Consider the following 20,254-nt stretch of genomic DNA (forward strand, 5'->3'; position numbering starts at 1 on the left):
ATACCTCCCTCATCTCTATTAAGCATTCATTTGCCAAGCGAAGATTTTGCAGTTCTTTTTTGGGCTTTCAAAGTATGTTTCCTTATTTTAATAAGCAAGTTGTCTCAGAAAATTATTAAAAAGGAAGAGATGCCTTTTAGTAAATATGGTGGTTTTATCTTTTATAATACTACTTTAAATTAATACTAGAACTAACCATTTTGCAATAATTTACCCCTAATATCATGTACAGGGCTGCCTAGGCTGACACCTAGGAGCACGAAGAGCACAGGAACTTGTGTGACTGTGGGTGACACACCCATGAAGCTGGCCCTGACTAGAATACATTTATAGGTTAGCAACCAGGAGGAAGGGACTGGCCAGATCTCATTAAGGAGGCAGTGTTCCCCCAAATCCCTAGGCAACCAGAAGCGCAGGGGAAAGCAGACAGTTTGGCACATGAGTTTCCAGGGAAACCCCCTTAGGACTGTTTACATAAGACTCAGGAGATAGATATACAAATGACTATTCCAATGACCTGCTTAGTAGTGAGCTGTGTTTGATCACTTGCCTGAGACAGCCAACACTTACTGTACTTACAAATGCAAGCCGATTTCTTGGCTAGAGACAGTGGAAAGGTTTAAGGATAAGTGCTGTGCTCCCTTATATTAGAAAAAAAATAGATAGTATAAAATAAGGCAGGAAGGAAGCTTGTCTAGGAAATTTTCTTTAATGATTTAATAAAACAAAAGAAAATAAAAATACCTCATATGGATTGATGAGTCTGCTGTGTTATCTTTGTGCATAGAGTTGCATTATGCAAATCACTTTGCAGATTTGTCTTGCTTATTCCCACAATGCTTTAATGTATTTAGAGTATCTCTATTATCTATACCTCACAGAAGAGAAAATTAAGGTCCAGTCAAAGAAAGTGACTACAATTGTGTCAAAAGTGTACTCAGTGATGGAGCTAAAATTAAAACATAACTTCCACTTACTGAGAACGTTATTGATGTGCCGGACACCATGCTAAGCAATTTCCATGTCTTACTTGTTTAATTTTTATTAGAGCTCTTTCAACTGAAAGTGACCACACACCTTACTCACACTACTTAAAACAAAATAACTGTTTTCTTTGTTTAACTGAGAAATCGAGAACACAGCCTCAAACATAGCTGAATTTGTGCTAAGATGATGTGGTCAGGAACTTACTTCATAACCTTTCAGTTCTACTTTCCTCTGCTTTGCTTGTTCTCAAATGAAGTCTGCATGTGGTAGCAAGAATGGCTCCAGCACCTCCAGATTTACAAGCTTTAATGCTCCTGATTTCAGAAAGAAGAAGCAGCTCACTTACCTCATTCCCAGGAAGGGCAGGGCCCTCACTCTTTTCTAGACCAGTTGCTGTGTGAATCACAGGGGCAAGAGTATGCTCTTATTGGCCAGGCCTACATCATGTGGGCCGCCCTGGAGCTGGAAGAGAGGTAAACCATTCCTTAACCAGGTAGACTGAAAATGAGGTAGGCGGTGTTTCCGAAAGATGTGTCAGGGTGTTAGTGCCAAAAGAAGGGAAGTGATTCTGGCTAGGCTTTAGCCTTAGCTTAATGGATTTTTAGATAGCCATTATGAAAAGCATGGTTATCATTTACGTTTTACACAATAGCAAAGTTAGGTTTAAAGAAAAAAAGAAGTGACAGCTTCGCTGTAACTGTCATAGACATGGTGCTTTCCCCAAGGATATAAAAGCAATAATCCAATTCTGCAGAACACTAAAAAGGATTTATAGTTGTGAATACATTCAGGGAATACCATTCTCACCACCCCCAGAAGGAAGACATTTGATAAGTATATTATCATCTTCAAACGAAAGAGCACGGAGATGGCTTTATGTGGACATAAGTAATTGGGAGTTTTATGGCCATTCTGGAATGCCTATCTCTCAATGACTAACATTTTAATGGGAACACACTTACTGCTCAGAAAACCATAAATTCTAGATTCTGAACTCTTGAGTCCTATGCCTATGTATGTTTGCATCCATACTGCCCAACTCACTCAGTACTTTCTTGCTGAATCAATGAGTGAAAATGGATAGAACGCAACTTAAGACTACTTACTTATTAGTAACTGATACAGCCCAAGGATACCTCAGAAGTATTCCTCATACAGGGAACTCATTACCATCAAGACCAAAAATAACAAAAGAAAAGAGAAATGACTAAAAGTGGTATTGTAACCTCTATTGCAAGTGGATAAAAAGCAGGTTTTGCATTATGGATTTTTTTTTTGGAGATAGAGTCTTGATCTATCCCCCAGGCTGGAGTGCAGTGACACTATCTCAGCTTACTGAAACCTCCGCCTCCCAGGTTCAAGCGATTCTCATGCCTCCGCCTCCTCAGTAGCTGGATTTACAGGCGCCTGCCCCCATGCTCAGCTAATTTTTTGTATTTTTAGTAGAGACTGGGTTTCGCCATGTTGGCCGGGCCAGTCTCTAACTCCTGACCTCAGGTGATCTGCCTACCTTGGCCCCCCAAAGTGCCGGGATTACAGGCGTGAGCCACTGTGCCCGGCCTGCATTATCTTTTTATTGGCTCGCTTTATAGCCCTTCTTTGTGTAATATTTTTAAAATGGTATGCATAAAGTATGTTTGTTGTGGGCCTTGTCAGAAGAAAATGGGGATTTCTGTAAAATTTTGCTCTCATAGTAAGTGAAAACACTGGAGAATATGGAGTCAGTTGTCTCATTTGAGAGTACTTAATTCTTTTCAGAGCTGATAGTTTTATCTATCAGAACGTTTCTAACCAAAACCTGTTGTTATGCGGTTTTCTTTGGAGCTGTGTTATACACAGCCTCTACTCAGTCTCTTTTCATAAGGCAACTGTAGTTAAGAGTAATTTATTGTATATTTTAAAATAACTGAGAAATGCTCATCATCACTGGCCATCAGAGAAATGCAAATCAAAACCACAGTGAGATACCATCTCACACCAGTTAGAATGGCCATCATTAAAAAATCTGGAAACAACAGGTGCTGGAGAGGATGTGGAGAAATAGGAACACTTTTACACTGTTGGTGGGACTGTAAACTAGTTCAGCCACTGTGGAAGTCAGTGTGGCGATTCCTCAGGGATCTAGAACTAGAAATACCATTTGACCCAGCCATCCCATTACTGGGTATATACCCAAAGGACTATAAATCATGCTGATATAAAGACACATGCACACGTATGTTTATTGCGGCACTATTCACAATAGCAAAGAGTTGGAACCAACCCAAATGTCCAACAACGATAGACTGGATTAAGAAAATGTGGCACATATACACCATGGAATACTATGCAGCCATAAAAAATGATGAGTTCGTGTCCTTTGTAGGGACATGGATGAAACTGGAAAACATCATTCTCAGTAAACTATCGCAAGGACAAAAAACCAAACACCGCATGTTCTCACTCATAGGTGGGAATTGAACAATGAGAACTCATGGACACAGGAAGGGGAACATCACACTCCGGGGACTGTTGTGGGGTGGGGGGAGGGGGGAGGGACAGCATTAGGAGATACACCTAATGCTAAATGACGAGTTAATGGGTGCAGGAAATCAACATGGCACATGGATACATATGTAACAAACCTGCACATTGTGCACATGTACCCTAAAACCCTAAAGTATAATAAAAAAAAATAAAAAAAAAAAATAACTAAAAGAGTGGAATTGGAATGTTAACTAACACAAAGAAATGATAAATGCCTAAGATAATGAGTACCCCAGTTACCTTGATTTGATCATTACACGTTGTATATCTATATCAAAATACCACATGTACCTCATAAATAGTACAACTATTATATATCCATAATGATTAAAGATAAAAAAATTTAAAGAGCTGTGAACAAAGAAGAATGTAGATTATGCTGTCACATAGAATGGTAGTGATTCTTACAGACTGCAGCAGGGAACCATAAAACTGTTAAGACTTGTTAAAAAAAAAAAAACCATGCTTTTTATGATAACATGCTCATATAACAAAGATTTTACATCTGAATTCTTCTGAGTTTTCTCTCATCCTTCATGCCTACAAATTAATTCAACAAATATTCAACAGGAACGTATATGCACACACATGCCTGTGGTCATTTACACACGCACACACACAAATCTTGCCCTAGCTATCACAGTTTCATGGCTTTCAGATCAAGTGTTTTGGTATGTTGTATTTCCCTAGAAGTTTCCACTGCTAATTCTAATAGGTTGTTAATAGAAATTAAGGAACACCTCCAACCACATGCATCCATTTTCAGTTGTGACAGGTCTCTGCACAGCATCCCCATCCCCAAATGTTTTTTCACTTCTAATTTTTACTTGTATTATTTATCTTCCAAGAAAATCATCTAAGTTGTTATCAGGGGTAATTCTCTTTTTTTTTTTTTTTTTTTTTTTTTTTTTTTGAGACGGAGTCTTGCTCTGTCGCCCAGGCTGGAGTGCAGTGGTGCTATCTCGGCTCACTGCAAGCTCCGCCTCCCGGGTTCACACCATTCCCCTGCCTTAGCCTCCCGCATAGCTAGGACTACAGGCGCCCGCCACCACGCCTGGCTAATTTTTTGTATTTTTTAGTAGATACGGGGTTTCACTGTGTTAGCCAGGATGGTCTCGATCTCCTGACCTCGTGATCTGCCCGCCTCGGCCTCCCAAAGTGCTGGGATTACAGGCATGAGCCACCGAACCCAGCTATCAGGGGTAATTCTAAGGAAGCAGCTGCAAAACAGATATTTCAGAGCTTTTTAATTAAAACTAGAGCCTGCAAATCTTTGGGATTATTATTATTTTCACTTGTTTTGAGTGTGGCTTAAGAAGTGAATTTTAAATTACAGAGTATGCTTTGCAACTTCTAAGATTATGTGCTTATACTTCGTATCCTTACAGATTTCAGGCATTATTCTGGCAAACTCTGTCTTGCTCTTTTGTATAAACATTATTTTTAATTTAGTGGATTTTTGTTTTTTAGTTTGCAGTGTTTTAAAGTTGAGTTTATTTTTTATTAAGAGTTACTTTGACTCTTTCAATTGGATTCATAAAACACAAACTATAAACGTGAGATAAAATCTTTTATGTCAGAGTAACTCGTGCCTGTGGAATAGAAGCCAACTTGAGATGTGAGATTTGAAATTTATAGTATTACTCACTAAATGATTTCTGGTTGTAAAGTCCTGTACAATTCAGTTCAAGTTAATTCTTCTTATGACATTTTCAATAGAATTTAAAAATGTGCATTATGTTGATGATAATGCATATTTACAAATTATAAATTTACAGGTATAATTTAAAAGAGGAATAACTTGATTGTTATGATCCAACTCACTAGTTAATAGAAACATTTTAAGTAAATATATTTTTACTTTGCCAGATTACTCACAAATTTGCTTTAACCCCCACATTGCTAAATCTAAACTAGTGTCTTTTAAACCTAAAATTTATGTGATTGGTAGAGTGGCATGATTATATGCATAATGTTTACATGACTTGTGAAACCATTTATAAATCTTGACATAAATATGATTTCCTGTATTGTTATATGTATTGTGGCATCTCAATTTTTGGCTATCTGTAATTGGGACATATGAGTAAATTTCTGATTTGATTTAGCTTATTTGGATCATCTAATTCAAAATTTCCTCTACATTTTGAGATATCCAAAGAAACATGTTGCCAACTTGTTACTGGCAGCAAATCTGTGTGGGTCTGCAGCAACCTAAGTTCCTGCCTCCTCAGAGGAAAGAACTTGACTAAGGGGCCTAAGGCAGAGTGAGAGACCAACGGAAGTTTTAGAGCAGGAGTAAAAGCTTATTAAAAAGCTTTAGAGCAGGAATTAAAGGAAGAAAAATACAATTGTGCGACTTGAGAGATCAAGTTTGCAGTTTTGACCCTTGACTCAGGGTGTTACAGGTTCTCATACTTCTGGGGTCTTGGGCTGCTTCTCTCCTGATTCCCGCCTTGGGGTGGGCTGTCCGCAGGCATGGTGGCCTGCCAGCACGTGGGAGGAGAGCATGCGCAGTGTGTTTACTGGAGTTGTGCCCATGCTCACTTGAGGCGTTTTTCCCTTACCAGTCTAAAGGAAGGTCATATACCAGTAAAACTCTCCCATTTTGCCTGTTAATGCACATGCTTGAGCTCACTCACCCAGCTCCTGAGATCTTACTGGGAAGCTGCTGATCACCAGTTTCAGGTGTTTCCATCTACTGGGAGACTGTGTTTCCCTGGCACTGTTAACGGTGGAGGGTGTCCAGGTTCTTGGCGTCTTGAGCAAAGAATTGGACAAAACACACAAACAAAGCAAGGAAGGAATGAAGGGTTTTATTGAAAATGAAAGTACACTCCACAGTGTGGGAGCAGGCCTGAGCATAGGGTCTCAAAGACCCCGTTACAGAATTTTTTGGAGTTTAAATACCCTCTATTTGGGGTATACCCTATGTAAAGGAAGAGGATGAAGAGAAGTTACAAAGTCATTTACCCGGCGTATGCCCTGCAGAGAGGATATTTCCTGTCAAAGCTGAAGTTTGAATCGGCTTTATGTTCCCTACCTCCATACCCTGTTTTCCGGCCTCAGCACCAGCTGCAACCAGTTATTATTTTAGAGAGACATGACATGTGATAACTGCCTGACCATCACCTGTTGGTCGCCTGACATTACTGTTTGGGAGTGGGGGATTCTGCTCACCTATTCATGTCTGACTAGCTATGTACTGTAACAAACTGACAAATAAAATTGTATAAATAGTAGAACTTTTCTATGAATAGGTGTCCACACCTGAAATAAAATCAATTGTGTTTCTTTTTTGAAGATGATTTTGAATGGTGAGTGAAACATTTTACCATGTCGAAAGTCCATTATAGTTACAGACCAAAATGTGAATTTTCCAATCCTAGTGACTTACACAGTTATTATAAAAATTCATTTGTAGTCATCTTTCTTCAGATAATGAAATCATCATTTTAATGTTAACAAAATGAGATTGTCACTTTATAATGTTGGTATGGAGGAGGAAGTAATATTCATGATCAGACTTAAACTCATGTATTGGCTGGTTACATTGGCTCACCACGCCTGTAATCCCAGCACTTTGGGAGGCCAAGGCGGGTGGATCATGAGATCAGGAGATCGAGACCATCCTAGCTAACATGGTGAAACCCCGTCTCTACTAAAAATGCAAAAAATTAGCCAGGCGTAGTGGTGGGGCACCTGTAATCTCAAATACCTGGGAGGCTGCAGCAGAAGAATCGCTTGAACCCGAAGGGTGGAGGTTGCAGTGAGCCAAGATCACGCCACTGTACTCCAGCCTGGGCCAGAGAGCAAGACACTGTCTCAAAAAAACAAAACACAAAAACAAACAAAAAAAACTTAGGTATTGTATTATAAGAATACACATTTGGTTCCGAACTTTTGACTTAACATTCTTTCCTTCTCTCATAGTTGTAGCTACACCCAATATGTGCAAAATATAAGATAATCATATTAGTTCCCCTTGAATTGCATGTGTTTCAATTTTTATGAGATTTGGAATACATTCAGCACATGGCAATGCCTTAATATATACAATGTTTTTTGATTACTAAATACTTATATAAATAATGTTCCAAGTCAGTAGTCCTATGTCTAAATAGCTTTCTTTTAAAAAGCATTGTAACATCTCATTGCTTCTTTTTTAAATTTAGATCGGGGTACTGTGCAAAAAGTGGTTGTTCTTCCTACTAACAGCTCTGTCAGTGGCGAGCTCATTCTGGAGGAGCTGGAAGTCTTTAAGGTTTGAACATCTCTTCTATTAATCTCAGAACATGCATGATGAGTGGAATTCTTTAATCTTACAGACACTTGGGAGGAAACTATATTTGATAAAAGATCAAATAAATGAATGTTATGAATTTTTGAGGGTAGGAAAACACCAGATAAAATAAGAAATACAGAACAAATATTTTTGCAAAGTATTTTCCTACATTTCAAGTTATCTTAACATAAAAGGATTCTTTCTGTTTTTAAGCTATCATCACAACTTGAAGAATTGTGGTCATCATTATTTTTAAAAAATGAGTTCTAGTTGTCAAGGTCTGGAAGATTTTGCCATGAAAGGGCTTTTATCATTTGCTTCACAAGCCACTGAAACCCAAATACTTTCACATTATTGATTGTTAGATAAGCTTTCTCATATTTTTTTAGCCAGTGATTTCAAGAAAAACGACTTTGTTTTCTCTCATTTTATTGCCTTTAATTCAAATGTCACTTCAGTTAAATAAAACAAATGTTGTCTCTTTACCACTCAGAACTTGAGATTTCATTGTATTATTCTCCTTGTCCTTGAATTTGGGATAAAAAAAGAAAAAGGACAGAAAAAAAAAAAAAAACCCATACACAAGGGAAGTTCAGTACTGTAAGATCTCACCTGGTCAGGGCAGAGTGCCTGTTCTTTATGTATCTGTGAGCCAGGAGAGGGGATTTGTGGTGTCCTGCCGTGCCCTTCTCTGCTCACAGTGTTAGTCACTGTAGTTCAAGTGGTGCTTTTTATCTGCATTTGGAAAGATAGGTAAAGCGCAGCAGAGGAGCTATTAGAATTGCAAAGGAAGTTTGGCATGGAATCAGTCCTGCTGCACAACACTATTTCCAACTAAACCAATTAAGAAACAATGGCCCAGACACAACAAAAGACCAGAGTCAGCCTATGACTGAGTAAAAGTAGCACTCGAGAACTCCCAGTAGCAGACTCTTGCTAGTCCAGCAAGTTGCTTTGCTTAGTTGTGTAGACTTAGAATGTATTCACTCATTAGTAGGCATTCCCACGGTCACCAAAAATACTGACTTTATAAGCACATAAGTGGGTAGGGTGCAGTGCTGTTAGATTTAGGTAATACATTTTAAGTGTAAAGAAATTTAAAATAGAATCAAATAAAAAAATTGAGGAACTCTGGCAAGTTTCCTACTACATTATTAAATTTTTAATTTTTAATGCTAGACTAACTTTGGCACAGGTTCTTTGTGATTGGTGTGTTAAAATCGGGCTCATAAAATGACGTTAATGATATTCAGACAAGTGCTTTTTCATGCCTTGTTTTATAAAGAAATTGATTATTTCACTAGATTAACCAGAATCACATTACATAGAACATATTTTTTTTCTCATTCAACTCAGTAGGGAGAACTTGGCTTGCTAAAATAATATGAAGTGCCTTATTCTGGAGTATTCTTGAAGATAGCAAAAATGTCATATAACAGCACTTCATTTTTAATACTGAAATATCTCCTTTTGATTATCAGGAAATGTTAATTAAGTGAGCATGACATAAACCTAAACATACATGTTATGGAAAGAAACATGAGTTATTCTGATCACGTGCTAACTACTTATGGTCTGTCGTATGAGTTATGCTGGTGTTATCATCTTGAATAATAAACTCTCAGTGGAAAAATAGAGTCAGTCAGAATGCATGTGGGGGACATCAGCCCAAGAGACACCAAAAAGAGTCTGAGTTTTCTTACTGATGTGTGTGCCAGTGATTGATATGGCCAAGTCAGGAGACACAGTTACTGAATACAGTTACTGTCTTCAGCATGGTGTTTGTGTCACATTTCTGAGTTGAGGTAAAAATAATTGGGTGTGTATGACACACTGTGATGAGCATGTGAGGAAATAATGCATTTAAATTGAAAAGTTTTCTTAGCTAAGTGTCACACTGATGTACTGCAGAAAATTCAATGTGACTTTGAATAACCAGGAGCTTTGTTTTTATACAGTGCAGGACCATAATCTCTTCTTTTAGTCCTCTGTTCCACATTTTCTGACAATAAGTCTAGTTCCTCTGAGTTTAACTAGAATTAGAAGTATAACTACTAGTAGCTGCCTAACTGATTATAGGTTGCGGCATTTGTATGTGTGTGTGCATGTGTGTGTGCATATTTATAAGGGATGATCAAAAATTGTTGCAATGGAGAATTAAAGATATCACTGTTTTCCCTTTTAAAATGTTGGTAAATACGTGCAGCTCCAGAAAGCAAAATAACTGAGGTACATTTGATTTTGAGAGCTTGTTCCCACTGGAGTTATTCAAATAAAGCTCATGGATCTTAATCACTTTACCAGAAGTCTAATTTTTTTTTTTTTGAAATGGGTTTTACTCTTGTTACCCAGGCTGGAGTGCCGTGGCACAGTCTTGGCTCACTGCAACCTCCGCCTCCCGGCTTCAAGCAATTCTGCTGCCTTAGCCTCCTAAGTAGGTGGGATTACAGGCATGTGCCACCACGCTCAGCTAATTTTGTAGTAGAGACAAGGTTTCACTATTTTGGCCAGGCTGGTCTCGAACTCCTGACCTCAGGTGATCTGCCCGCCTCAGCCTCCCAAAGTGCTGGGATTACAGGCGTGAGCCACTGCTAAGAAGTCTAATTTTTAATCATTAAAAGTAACTAATAATTTTTAAGAAGTGAAGTTATGAATAATTTGCAAGCATATTACTATTCCAGAAAATTCTTGGGTTCTTTCATTCATTCACATTTTATCAAAAGATAACCTTTTTTAACAATATTTTTTGTTTGCAACAATGAGTATTAACTAGTATGGTTCAGCCTAATATATGTCTTTCCAAAACAGCACTAGCAGGTGAACAATAGTGTCTTATGCAGAGTGCTTATGTTGTGGAGGAATTAGATGGTGTACCATTCCACATCTTCCTCCACCTGAGTCCATGGATCCAATTCTGAATTATTTGTTGGATTGAATATTCCAAAAATTTCCTTCTCAGATTTTCATTTTTTGTTCTAATGCCTATATTGATACGTGTGTTTTAATTACCACTCTTTTTCTTTTTTTTTTTTGAGACAGAGTTTTGCTCTTGTTGCCCAGGTTGGAGTGCAATGGCGCAATCTTGGCTCACTGCAACCTCCGCCTCCCAGGTTCAAGCAATTCTCCTGCCTCAGCCTCCTGAGTAGCTGGGATTACAGGTGCCTACCACCATGCCCGGCTAATTTTTGTATTTTTAGTAGAGCTGGGGTTTCACCATGTTGGCCAGGCTGGTCTCAAACTTTAGGTATATATCTATGTAACAACTCTATCCTTAGTTTCCAAAGAGGAAGTGTACTTTATAGACAAGTATATGCAAATGTATTTTATATGACAAGTAATTTTAAAGTAGATGTATATATAAAGAAAAATGATTTCTTCTTGAGGTTTAATAGAAAAAAAATCTGAATGTAAAATCCTTTTAAGGAATATTTGAGCAACTAACATGTTGTTTTCTAATACTTTAGAATCATGCTCCTATAACAACAATGAAAATTTCATCTAAAAAGGTAAAAACTATTTTATGTCCTTTGCTTATTGAAATGTTTTGTTATTATGAAAAATTAAATTTTATAACTTCTGAATAATTAGTTCTCGTACTAACAAAATAAAGAATACTGCTTAAAGTATACCACAAAGTCACCTTTAATTTTGATGTAGATCTTACAAGCTATTAGTGAAAGACCGAATAGGTTTATTTTTATATAAAAGTTTGTCAGAGCAGAACATATATACAGCAAGATATTCCAACATTTTGTGTATCTGATTTTCTCAAATATTACGGTGTGTGAAGCCAACTGAAATAAAAATAATCTTTCTGGGAAGAATGTAGCCTAAAGTTTGGGCTACTCTATAACATCACAACATTGTTAGAGGCTTGGAATGAGTAATCAATCCTAAGTTCCTGCTGTTGTCACATATTTGAAATGCGCAGTGCATTCTTTTATGCTTATTTTTAAGGAGATATTATTTCCTAGGATTTAAACATGTCAAAAAAAAAAAGGAAAGTCTCAAATTTAAGGGTTCAGGAATTGGAAAAGAAGTATTTGACTGTAATTGAAATCCTCAAATTAATTGTCTGATCTGTCCCTACACATGTAAATATACAATGATCATTGAAATAAAAAGTACAATTCCAATATATACATGAGCAAACCATGTATCTCTCCATTCCCAAAAGGTATTATTTAAAAAAAAATTTTTAAGGTACAGAGTAATATAGTGAGAATGGAGTAGGCTTCCAAATAGGCTTGGCATGCATTTGCATCCCAATCTGACCATAATGTACGAACAAATCATGTAACTTCACTGACCTAAGTTTCTACATTTGTAAGGTAATGCTTTTCTCACAAACAAGTTAATTTATATAAATTACCTAGAATAAAGTGGATCCTCAGTAAATGCTGTCTGTAAAAGCCTGAGACCTATTTTTCTTGGAATACACAATAAAGGTTTTATGTGTTAGCACAACCCCATTACATGATTCTGGAGCTCTTCACCATATTTGGTTTGTTACAGATGAAGTAGTATTTTATAGTCAGTCTTACACTCTTTTGACATCACTGAGTTTTATGAGGGAAAATAAATAAGGTACAATGGAGCTAACGATCTCATCTGTAAAAATGTTTGTATGGTGCATAACAAACATTTTCCCAAGTAACGAGAAGCCATTCGTCATTTTGGTCTAATGTCCTAGGGAGCGGATCTCAAGTCAGAATTGTCTTTGAAGTCAGCAGGGAAGCCCTTTGTTTACAGTAGTTAATGGAAAGAGAAAGTAGCAGAGCAGGATTCAAAATGGACACAAAGCCATTTGTGTGGCATAGTAATCCTGTATGCAAGTTTTAACTCTATTTAGTTATGTATTACATCTGTCTTCAACATCTTAAATTGTAGGTAATTTAAAATGTCTCATTAAAACAGTGAGATTCAAGGCAAAGATAATTATTTGACTTTTTGGAAATCATTTGTACAACTACATACTGCATCATTTTTTCAGTGCAAGAGGACTACAAATTGTTAGTGACATCTTATGTGTATTTAAATATCTTTCTCAGTGTTTCCCATTTTATTATCCATTTTATGCTCTCATTTTTTAATTTGTTCTTTTACTCCATATAACAGAAAATAGTACAATTAATAAAAATATTATCTAGAATGAAACTACCTGTGTCCTACACTCAAGTATACTAGTATCCTTAAAGTATTTTAATGAAGCTGATAAATTTGCTGTATTACTTAACAATTTACTTGATAAACATTTATTTCAAATGTGCCTGGACAAATGGTTATTGTCGAAACATGCAGTTGTTTTCTTGTAGTTTGAATGTTTCAACTGGAGATCAGTCAATTTCAGCACAATTTCTGAAAGGTCAATTGATGTGAATAAAATTATTGTAGAGTGAGATGTGATTCAAATAACTGATTAGAATTGAAAACATATATTGATAGTTTAACTGATATTTTACTATACTTTTTATCGTTAATTAACATTCATTGAGCAACTTATGAGCCAGAAACTATTCCAAGCATTTTATGTGGAGGAAACCCTTACAACATTTATTTCTTACAAAAACTCCATATGGTAAGTGCTATGTTATCCTAATTTTACTAGTGAGGAGGCTGTGATTTAGAAAAGTTACATAGCAAATTTGTAGCTGAGCTGAGATTTGAATCTAGGAAGTCTGGTTCCAGAGCTTCAGAGCCTGGCGGACCCATGGTGTCTCCAGAGATTTAATTTTTAAATGTATATGTATGTGCATGTTTATGTATGTGTACGTGGAGGAGTACACACACACCCATACATCTGCATCTATTCAAGTTTCAGCTTACGGATTCTGTGCTAACTTGAGTTATATCAGTCCTTTGGAAAGTAAGGAGTGTCAATTAGAGACTCATTCCTTCAACTCCTGAGAACCATATTATGCACAGCTAAAGGAATCAAACCATTATCTTAGAAGCAGTAGACATCCTATAATTGAAGGAGGATGAAATCTTCATTCATGAGGTTTTTAGGACGATGAAGATCACTGGATCAAGCAGAATTTTAAGGCATGTTTAAATATAAATACCGATATTATTCTAAATAATTATTTTTAAGTAGTTTTAATGAGTAACATGCAACTTTCAAAGGCATGTGACCAAAATGTTCTTTTTTATTTCATCCAGTACTTACTATTTACCATTTTTTCCTTCTAAACTTAAAATGCCCTTTATTTTAAACCAGATTTTCTCAAATTTACAAAGTAATGTGTTTCCACACTTGAAAAATAAGAATGCTTCCTTGTGCTTTGCCAAGATATAGCATTCAAAGAAAAAAAAATCATAACTTAAATCTGTAATATATTAGCTCAAATCTGAGAGAACAATGAATCCCAATGTCTAAAACACATTACAATTCTATATGGTGCTTTGAGCTTTTCTTTTTTAACAGGAAAGTGGTAATGTTATAGGCAGATTAACGTAGGAAAATTCTATTTATTTTGGCTTTATACCCTTCTGTGCTTTGCTTCACGTTTTTGGTCGGTTCCAAAATGAATCCAAGGGTTTGTGGGCATATATTATAATGTGTTCCTGCTGAAAGTCTTCTTTTAACTTCCACATCTGAAATAAATCATCATCATTCCTTTAATAGCAACAGTTGTATGTGAGTTCCAATGAAGGGATTTCCCAAGTGTCTCTGCACCGCTGCCACATCTATGGTACAGCCTGTGCTGACTGCTGCCTGGCGCGGGACCCGTATTGCGCCTGGGATGGCCATTCCTGTTCCAGATTCTACCCAACTGGGAAACGGTGAGCACTAAACACTCAGCTCAACATCCAAATATAGGACACCAGACAATACAGAAGTGTTTCACATCTTTAGAATTAGTTCTATTGCTGTTTCTTTAAATGACATTAAAAGTAGAAGCTATGTTTAGCACCACACAGTCTTTGAATGAAGAAAATGGTAATGTGTTATAACTTGAGATTCTCACAGATGCAGTAAATCCAGAGTACAGTACTTTGGAAAAAGTCCTTTCTCCCTTCAAAGCTCCTCTGTAACACCTACTCCCCTAGGACTCGTCAAATATTTCAAGTAGCATTTAGCTTTTTTCATTTCTTGCATCACCTAATTTATGCCTTTTTAATTTTATTGTTTATTTATTTATTTATTTATTTATTTATTTATTTATTTATTTTTGAGATGGGGTCTCGCTCTGTCACCCAGGCTGGAGTGGAATGGTGTGATCTTGGCTCACTGCAACCAAGCATTTGGGTTAAAGCAGTTCTCTGCCTCAGCCTCCCGAGTAGCTGGGATTACAGGTGCCCACCACCATGCCCAGCTAATTTTTGTATTTTTAGTAGAGACGGTGTTTCACCATCTTGGCCAGGCTGGCCTTGAACTCCTGACCTTGTAATCCACCAGCCTTGGCCTCCCAAAGTGCTGGGATTACAGGTGTGAGCCACTGCTCCCGGCCGTCTTTGTTATTTTATATGCTTTAGTGTAGCCTTAAAACCCACCTTCCAAGGATTTCTCTACATTGCTTAATTATCTTGTAAACAAGGATACAATATAATTATCTTGTAATGCTGGTTCTAGTTCAAGCTACAAGAGTATTATTTCAGCATGGATACCTTGATTTGCTTTCAAAACCTTCATGACCATGCTTTATCCTTGGAGTGGTGAGTACGTGATTACTGGTTAGGTTAAGAAAGAAAATCAGTCTGAGGCAGGGTACTTTTTATCCAAGTAGAAATCTAGGTGGGAAACTGCATCAACTTGTACCAAGTTGGAAGGAACCATGAGTAGAGAAATTGAAAAGGAATATGCAGAATTCAGAGTCAACCAAGGTCATAACTATTTTCAGTCATACAGTGACATGGGTCATGATGGTGACAAGGCTAAGACCTTTGAAAATTAGGGTTAGCAGAGGAAGCAAATAGCAGCCATGAGCACCAGTGATCTTTCCAGTAAAGCACTGGGGTGATGGTGCTTTATGGTTTTTATTTTCTACATTCCTTTGAGGACCTTGACAGATTGTAACAACCCTAGTGCTTTTGTGTATTAAAAGTATTCTGATCCTCTTATTCGTTAGTTCAACAAACATTTTCACTGGAAATTTTCCAGGCATTGTTTTAGAAGCTAGGCATATAACAGGAAAAAAGACAAAAATCTCTGTCTTCAGGAATAATGCATTCTAAAGAGAAAAGATCGATAATAAATAAGGAAAACCTCTGGTATATCAAATAATAACGCGATCTGTGAATTTAAAAAGGGCAGAGAAGGTAGGTACAATATATGGTAAGCAGGAGGTTGTGATGTTAAATGGGTGTCAAAAAGGGCATTACTGCGGACATACTGTGTGAGCAAGGACTTGGTGTGGAATGGCACCAAGATGTTATCTAGGAGAATAACATTCCATGAAGAGGGACCAGAAATCTCTAATACTGGAGTATGTCAGGATTGTTCAAGAAACAGCTCTAAAGCTAGTGAGGCTTCCCTGAAATGAGAAAAGGAACGATAGGAAGAAATGAGGTCAGAATGCCACATGATGTCAGACTTTGTAAGTAATTGAAAAGCTTTTATTTAAAGTGAAATGGAAAACAGCTGAGGAGTTTTGAATGTGTGAATGATACTGTTTGGCTTTGGTTTCAAAAGATCACTGGTTGGATTTGAAGCCCTAGGGTAGCAAGAGGTTGGAGGCGGAGGGGAAGGGGTGGCAGAAGCTGCATGACAGGAGGCTACCGTTGTCATCCAGGTGAGATATAATGGTGGCTTGTAGAGGGATAATAAAGGTAGAGGTGGCAAAAAAAAAAATGGTCTGATGCTTGACAGAGCTCACAGAATCTATTGATGTATTTGGATGTGGGAGGTTAGAGAAATAGAGGAGTCAAAAATGATCCAAGTTCTCAGAACTGAGCATGAGGATTTATGTAGATGTCACTTCCTGAGAAAGAAGAGACTGTGAAAGGAGCAGGTTTGTGAGGAAAAAGAGGATGTTACATTAATGGTATCTATAAGATGTTCACACAGGGATATTGAGTAGGCAGTTAGAAATACGAATCTGCAGTAGAGAGGAGTGGCCTGGGCTGGATCATTTGAGAGTCTTAATGGCATGAGATAGGAAGAGAACTCCCACTCTTTAAACCGGGAGTCTCGTAGATGCGTTCCAAGACTCTGTGTTCCTCCAATGTTAATTTAGGTGCTAGTGAGGAGGTCCCTGACTTCTTTTGATGTCTGTCTAGAATTTCTAGACATCATTACTCTGTGATCTATCTTGTTAATTTGAGGCTGGAGGCCTAACCTGGACAGGCAGTGTGAGGGAGGCAAATGTCAAATGTAATCTCACGTAAGAAGTGATTTTTGTGGCCACTGTTGGTATTTTTCAACCATATTTGGTTTTCACTGCCAAATATGATAGTAGCGATGTTAAATTACCATAGCTCTTAGTAAGGCGATACTATGTACTTGGTAAGATGCTGTAAAAATTTGCCTCTCTGACACCTGCAATATAATCTTCAATCTATTAAGCAGATTTAGTGCTGAAGGAAGCTGAAGCACTATACCTTCCAAGGAAGAAAGGGATATGGGGACTATAAATGGACTTTTACCATAGTTGTATAGCTATACCAGTTATTATATAATGTAAGGGAAGTGGACATCAGTACTCCTTCTCTGTAAAGACTGGTTTTGACCAACAAGCATTTTTATGTAACAAATAATATTTCTCAAGTAAAATTCCGTACTGTATATAGACTGTCATTGCATACTAGATACACTTTTTTACATTTTAGAAGTTTCTGCTCAATATGGGCTAGCTCATTTGTTTGCATATTTTCCCACCTATTACAACCCCAGGTATCCTTTCTAAGATGTGTGCTTAAATATAGATTCTACATTGTCATTCTACCACCGCAAATTATAATTTTAATCATACTTTTTTAATAAACAAAGAAATGAGTCTATCATGCAGTTCTTTGCATTTACAATATCATGCCTGACATTAAACTATGAGTAATGAATGGGTTGAGAAGGAAAGTAGTAGCTATTTGAAGAGTTATCTTGGCTGGGTGCAGTGGCTCATGCCTATAGTCCCAGCACTTTGAGAGGCCAAGGCAGGCAGATCACTTGAGGTCAGGAGTTCGAGACCAGCCTAGCCAACATGGCAAAACCCCATCTCTACTAAAAATACAAAAAATAAAAATAAAAAAAATAATTAGCCGGGCATGGTGGCAGGCATCTGTAATCCCAGATACTTGGGAGGCTGAGGCAGGAGAATCACTTGAACCTGGGAGGCGGAGATTGCAGTGAGCTGAGATTGCACCACTGCACTCCAGCCTGGGATGACAGAGTGAGACTCCGTCTAAAAAAAAAAAAAAAAAAAAAAACAAAAAAAACAACTATCTTGATTATCTCCAGCAGTGCCTTAATTCTATCATGAAAAGCCAGAAAATGCTACATATATAAAACATATGCCTGAGCCTACCTGTATTTATCTTTGACTAGCATATTGGAAGTTTCACTAAAAATATCTACAGTATTTACATTTTCCAAATTATGTCCTAACTTAGTTAAGCAGGTACTTATAGTAAATACAAAACATGTGGGTGAGTGAATTAACTATTTCGTAAATTCCTATATGAATTTTTCATTTTCCTTTGAAGATAATGGATTTAGAGGATTTTTCCACATTTATTTTCTTTAATAGTGTTAATTTACCTAGTTTTGTGCTGATGCCACTCTCTAAGCAAAACACAAAGATCACTTAGAGGATTTCATCTAGAACTAGAAATACCATTTGACCCAGCCATCCCATTACTGGGTGTATACCCAAAGGACTATAAATCATGCTGCTATAAAGACACATGCACACGTATGTTTATTGTGGCACTATTCACAATAGCAAAGACTTGGAACCAACCCAAATGTCCAACAACGATAGACTGGATTAAGAAAACGTGGCACATATACACCATGGAATACTATGCAGCCATAAAAAATGATGAGTTCATGTCCTTTGTAGGGACATGGATGAAACTGGAAACCATCATTCTCAGTAAACTATCGCAAGGACAAAAAACCAAACACCGCATGTTCTCACTCATAGGTGGGAACTGAACAATGAGAACTCATGGATACAGGAAGGGGAACATCACACTCCGGGGACTGTGGTGGGGGTGGGGGGAGGGGGGAGGGACAGCATTAGGAGATATACCTAATGCTAAATGACGAGTTAATGCGTGCAGCACACCAACATGGCACATGGATACATATGTAACAAACCTGCGTATTGTGCACATGTACCCTAAAACTTAAAGTATAATAATAATAATAAACTATTTTCTTTGTATACAAACAGAGAAATACAGTTATACTTGGAAATTGGTGGAATCCATACTTTGACGTAATGAAGTTGTTAAATATCATTGGCTCAATAGTCTCCCTTCTTTAAAAAACTATAGTAAGCATGCTGGGCGTGGTGGCCCACACCTGTAATCCCAGCACTTTGGGAGGCGGAGGCAGACGGATTGCCTGAAGTCAGGAGTTGGAGAGCAGCCTGACCAACATGATGAAACCCCATCTCTACTAGAAATACAAAATTAGCTGGGCGTGGTGGTGCATGCCTGTAATCCCAACTACTCAGGAGGCTGAGGCAGGAGAGTTGCTTGAACCCCGGAGGCGGAGGTTCGGCGAGCCGAGATAGCACCACTGCACTCCAGCCTGGGCAATAAGAGTGAAACTCTGTCCCAAAAAAACAAAAAACAACAACAACAAAAACTATAGTAAACAATAAAAGCATATTTTTTTCCGTTTTCACTCTCAAGTATCTTAAATATTTGTGGATTTGTATCAAATATTGCAGTATAGTCTCTAACATTATTTGTTCTGGATTCAGACAAGTAGTTAGAAACTTTATTTTAAGACAAGATAATCAGACCAATTTTCAAATAAATATCTTTTCTATAAAAAAAGATTTCATTGTTTATCCAAAAGAATTTACTGTTGTGGATGAAACATGGGAAACTTGAACCAATTCCAAATCCTACATGCAATACAATATTACTCTGCCTACCAGCATGTTTTTTTGATGCTATGTGAGTGCCGTGGAGGGAATCTACACATAAAAATGCTCAGATGGCTGCCTTGCTGATCTCATGATTTAAGCCAAGCCATAACAATGTTTTTTTCTGTATTTGAATGTCTAGAAGCTATGTGATACTGTAAATTGAGATTGCCCAGCTTGAGAGTTTGTATACACGAGTAAACCATTACATAGTGTTGATCACAGGACAATAAATTTAGCCATTGTGAATGATATTGCTTGCCTAGATTGCTGAAAACGCTCTCATGATGCTCATTTAATATATACTCAGAAGTTGGCTGTAGTAAAATAATGCTGGACTTCAAACTATAGCATATGTTATGCAGTAAAAACTTGATATGGGAGCTATTCTAGAATACAGTACCATATTAATCAT

At 37.3% G+C, this 20,254-nt stretch overlaps 1 protein-coding gene across 2 annotated transcripts in view; it reads left to right on the plus strand.

Moving 5' to 3' along the window:
• Window positions 1–20,254, plus strand: part of SEMA3C (semaphorin 3C) — a 179,608-nt gene that overhangs the window by 148,667 nt on the left and 10,687 nt on the right. For both annotated transcript variants that reach the window (XM_055283418.2, XM_055283419.1), the window contains 3 exons: window positions 7,689–7,777; window positions 11,263–11,304; window positions 14,427–14,584. In XM_055283418.2, coding sequence (XP_055139393.1) covers window positions 7,689–7,777; window positions 11,263–11,304; window positions 14,427–14,584 — 289 coding nt within the window. The remainder of the gene's footprint in view (window positions 1–7,688; window positions 7,778–11,262; window positions 11,305–14,426; window positions 14,585–20,254) is intronic.

The sequence above is a fragment of the Symphalangus syndactylus genome, chromosome 6 (genome assembly GCF_028878055.3).
Source record: "Symphalangus syndactylus isolate Jambi chromosome 6, NHGRI_mSymSyn1-v2.1_pri, whole genome shotgun sequence".
Taxonomy (NCBI): Eukaryota; Metazoa; Chordata; class Mammalia; order Primates; family Hylobatidae; genus Symphalangus; species Symphalangus syndactylus.